The 4,529-nt window shown below is 36.1% G+C and overlaps 1 protein-coding gene across 2 annotated transcripts; it reads left to right on the top strand.

Moving 5' to 3' along the window:
• The first annotated feature begins 554 nt into the window (after window positions 1-554).
• On the top strand, window positions 555-4,093 carry LOC107863442 (putative glycerol-3-phosphate transporter 1). 2 transcript variants are annotated; one of them, XM_016709352.2, is made up of 3 exons: window positions 555-728; window positions 1,426-2,497; window positions 2,612-4,093. In XM_016709352.2, the coding sequence occupies exons 2-3, from the start codon at window positions 1,501-1,503 to the stop codon at window positions 3,172-3,174; spliced, it is 1,560 nt and encodes a 519-aa protein (XP_016564838.1). In that variant the 5' UTR covers window positions 555-728; window positions 1,426-1,500; the 3' UTR covers window positions 3,175-4,093. The 2 variants fall into 2 exon arrangements, with proteins under 2 accessions (XP_016564838.1, XP_016564839.1); XM_016709353.2 differs by having other exon boundaries at window positions 558-728; window positions 1,495-2,497.
• Window positions 4,094-4,529: the final 436 nt, after the last annotated feature.

Here is a 4,529-nt window from a genome sequence, read left to right as displayed (position 1 = left end):
TAGAAGTAGTATTAAAGAAATAAAATAAAATTGTCTTGATTTCATAAGAAGACAACTAAATTGAAACACACATTTTAGGAAAAAACCCATAATATTCCTATTAATTTATGTTTACTATTGTCTTGAAATTAATCTAAAGAATAAATACTTAATATTAAATATAAAATAATTATATTTTTTGATGTATAAAAAATAATAAGTAAAAATTAAAATTTAATTAAAAAAATAAGCAACGAATAATAGCGAACTGGAGAAAGTAAGAAATGGCGGTCAGGATCATATAATTTATGAGGGGCTTTTAAAAAAGAAAGGTCTTTAAGAGATAATACATCATTAATAAAGCTCTTTTGGAAATTCAAAAGAAAGTAGTGGTCAATTGTCAAAAGAGAAAAAATGTCATTACAAAATCATCAATCTCCTAAGAAAGGGATAAAAATGTCAATTAACACCTAATCAAGCATCGCAGCTGAGAAAGCAACAGGGGGTAATATTGTCATTTCGAAACTCAAGCATGTTGATGTTATCGTCCGCTTTAAATACAGCTAACTCAGTTCGTCTACTCTCAGCTTTTGCTCAGCCCATTTTTATTCATTCCTCAAAAGCAACTTACTATATTTGAAGATACATATATTTAATCTTTTCTTTCTCTCATCATACATTCAGACCACATAGATTTTATTGTTTCCAAAGAGACGCGAACGTTCTTCTAAATTATTCACAAATACAAGGTTAGCTTCGATTTTCTCAACGTTCTTTATATTTTAATTACTCTTTTTTTTTTTTTTTTTTTTTTTTTTTTTATATATATCTTTAGCTAATTGTCTATCTTTTTACCATTCTGCGTGACTCGTGAGTTCTGGGTTCGGACTTTTCATTTATGCTAATATTTTTTAAAGACTTCGGTCAGATTTTAAGATATGGAAGGTATGGAGGCATAAAATAGACCTTGTAGTTTGACTCATGCATAGCGGGAGCTTTGGTATAAAAGAGAAAATTTTCTTTTATTGATTTGGTTGGTGAGGTGTTGTTGTTCTCTCAGAATTAGTCACTTTTGTCAAGTTGAACAATATGGGTCAGCTTTGAGTAATAAATTGATGAGATTGCTTAGGTGATACAGGAATTTTATGTTTGAATTAGCTTCTTATGTAATCCAATTAAATTTGTAATTCTCCATTATCATAAATTTAAGAAAAGTGAGATACTTTCCTTGAACGAATTTTAAGATTTTCTATGAGATCGTTGGTTTCTGTTTTCTTTATCTGGTAACTTTGTTTAAATAAGAATGTTTACAATAATGTAATTCGACTAAGCCCCACACTAGTTAAACCTGAGATAATGGAATTTCGTTTTCTCAAGTTTTCGATTTTGTCAAACAGTTCTCTGGTTTTGATCTTAAATTTTCTGTCTTGTTTTATCTTGTTACAGATCGTTTTCTTGATCTATAAAAGGGGAAAAGTTTTTATTATCTTCCTCTTAATCAGTTTCTTTGACCAGCAATTGATGGGATCTCTACCTGAGCCAATAATGGATGAAAATTATAGCAAGCCCCCTGGAATTAGGGTCATGGAGAGGGCAAAGAAGTCGAGCCTTTCGTTCAAGACATATCAAGCCATTGTCCTAATTGTAACATTTTTCGCATATACAAGTTACCATGCTACTAGAAAAACTACGAGCATTGTTAAAAGTGCTTTGGATCCCCAGGCCCCTGATGGTTTAAAGTTTCCGTGGCAAAGGCATACCAATCCGGTGTGGAATCAAAGTTCAAAACTTTCTTGGATGCTTAAAGATGGCTGGGTACCATTTAACGGCCCTGATGGTACAGCGTTGCTTGGTGAACTTGATGTGTCTTTCCTTTTTGTATATGCCATGGGAATGTATTTCTCCGGGCACGTTGGCGATAGGATGGATCTAAGAATATTTTTGACAATTGGAATGGTGGGAACTGGTTTATTCACTGCCCTTTTTGGAGTTGGATATTGGGCAAATCTACACTTCTTTTATTACTATCTAATAGTCCAAATGATGGCTGGATTGTTCCAATCCACAGGATGGCCCTCGGTGGTTGCCGTAGTTGGGAATTGGTTTGGAAAAAAGAAGAGAGGACTTATAATGGGTATTTGGAATGCTCACACCTCTGTCGGTAACATTACTGGTTCTTTGGTTGCTTCAATCTTGTTAAAGTATGGATGGGGTTGGTCTATGGTTGTTCCTGGTAGCCTTATTGCTGCCGTTGGCATGGTGGTATTCCTTTTTTTGCCGGTTCATCCTGAATCTGTGGGAGCTAATAAAGATGAAGATGAAGTGTTCTCTCCTAGAAAAGAAGGCGAGGAAGTAACAGAGCCTTTGTTAAGATCAGATAGAGAAGAGGAATCAGCCGTGGGTTTTATTGAAGCATGGAAGATTCCCGGTGTAGCACCTTTTGCTCTTTGCCTTTTCTTTGCAAAGTTGGTAGCGTACACATTTTTGTATTGGCTGCCTTTCTACATTAGTCACACAGGTATGCTAAATGTCATGTATTTATTATGCTAGAGTTGCTGTCTTTTGTATTAGATATTTATCATATATTACTTGAAAGTTTCTCTGAACTCTTGTCCCCTTGATATTTTTGCAGCTATAGAAGGAAAGTATTTATCCAATGAGGAGGCTGGAAACTTGTCGACATTGTTTGATGTTGGAGGGGTAGTAGGTGGAATCCTAGCAGGTTACATATCTGACCGCTTAGATGCCAGGGCTATAACTGCTGCTAGCTTCATGTACTGTGCTATCCCGGTTCTCTACTTCTATCGCAGCTATGGGCATGTCTCCATGACTGTAAACATCATCCTCATGTTGATCACTGGAGTATTTGTCAATGGGCCTTATGCATTGATAACAACTGCTGTTTCGGCTGACCTGGGAACACACTGCTCTCTGAAAGGCAATTCACGAGCGCTTGCAACTGTCACCGCCATTATTGATGGCACTGGCTCAATTGGAGCTGCCATTGGGCCACTTCTAACCGGTTACATTTCAGCTAATAGCTGGAGTGCTGTATTTACAATGCTCATGGGATCAGCTTTCGTAGCTGGTTTATTTCTGACCAGGCTTGTTGTAGCTGAAGTTGGTGCGAAGATTCAACAATTAGGGTCCCAAGGATCATCACCTAGATCAAGGTCCCCTGACCTTCTAGTGTGAAAATAATAATTGTGGTATTCTTTTATTGCTTTTTGTGAATGCATTTGAAGCCTTGATTCAAATGTTAGCCTAGGATCGCAGAGATATAGAGTTGGACTTGCTGATCACTCCCAATATCATGAAATGCCATTTCCACATGTACATTCTTGTGTGCCAGAAAAGGATCTAATACATCACTTAGTGTAGTGGGAACCTGGGTTGTTGGGCGTTTTGTACATAATCTATTTTTTTGATTGAATAAAACCAGTTCATCCTCCCAAAAGCTTCAGATGGTGAATTTACTTGTAATTGAAAAATTGAAGAACAATTATTGATAGTTGTATCCATCTAAAGTCATGGCTATGGAGGGACAGCAACTCATTGAATTTCTTACATCTTTCGCATCTGTTCCTGATTCAACAGCTGACAAAGTATAGCACTGTAATTCTCTTATTGAGTGAGAAAGTGACATCGAGCAATTGGAATTATTGAAGCTTCTGTTCTCTTAACACGCAACTCTCGTCCGGTTCCAAATGAATCTCTTAAAAGTCTTATATTCTTATATTATATTCCTCGGCATAATAGAGGACTACTCACCTGTGTAATGACATTTGAATTAGTCCTTGGTGAAAGAGGTCTCGAGTCAAGAAAGATGGACCGAACTGTGCCAGTCTAATGTAGGGTGAACTTGGACCATTCATTCTCTACTGGTGTTGATGAAACGAGAAGAAGAGGTGTAGCACGATCTGGTCAGCATATCTGTTTTGTATGCCGAGGGCTATATGTTTGGACACCAGTCACCTTGATATAGTTAGTAGCCTTCTAAGCAAGACAAAGCATAAAGTAGGCATGATGCGTCGACTAAGTATAGTGTTTCTGCACTAATTTTTATTGTTTGTAAATTTTAGCAACAATATACAGTATTTAATTTTCTGTTTTAGTTTCCCCCCAATCTTTTCAATTTTCTCATCACAAATCCACAATTCTCTCTCAATCTCCTGCCAACTCTAGTTCACTCGTGCTCTCAATTTTTAACTCTCCTCATTGGTGATTGGGAATTTGTCATTCAAGCCCTGACGCTTTAGTTTTTGTTTAGACTAGGCAAAATAATACTCGTCTATCTCCTAATTTGTAGTTGTTTAATTTGGATCCGGCTGCTCTCCATTTCCCACTCTTCAATATGACATATGACAAATGTTAAATTTAATGGTTAAGATTTAATTATTCAAAGTAAATCTTTAATCATGATTTAGATAATAATGAAATTATATTATTTGGTTTCAAAAATTATTATTCATTCCACAATCCTAGCAACATGGGGCTTTGAGCTGTAGGTGACAAAAAAGCTTTAAAATGAGGTGTAGGTGACAAAAGTT

This window comes from Capsicum annuum, chromosome 3 (genome assembly GCF_002878395.1).
Source record: "Capsicum annuum cultivar UCD-10X-F1 chromosome 3, UCD10Xv1.1, whole genome shotgun sequence".
Classification (NCBI taxonomy): domain Eukaryota; kingdom Viridiplantae; phylum Streptophyta; class Magnoliopsida; order Solanales; family Solanaceae; genus Capsicum; species Capsicum annuum.
Note: the sequence above shows the minus strand (reverse complement) of the source record. Positions and strands in the feature narration are given on the sequence as shown.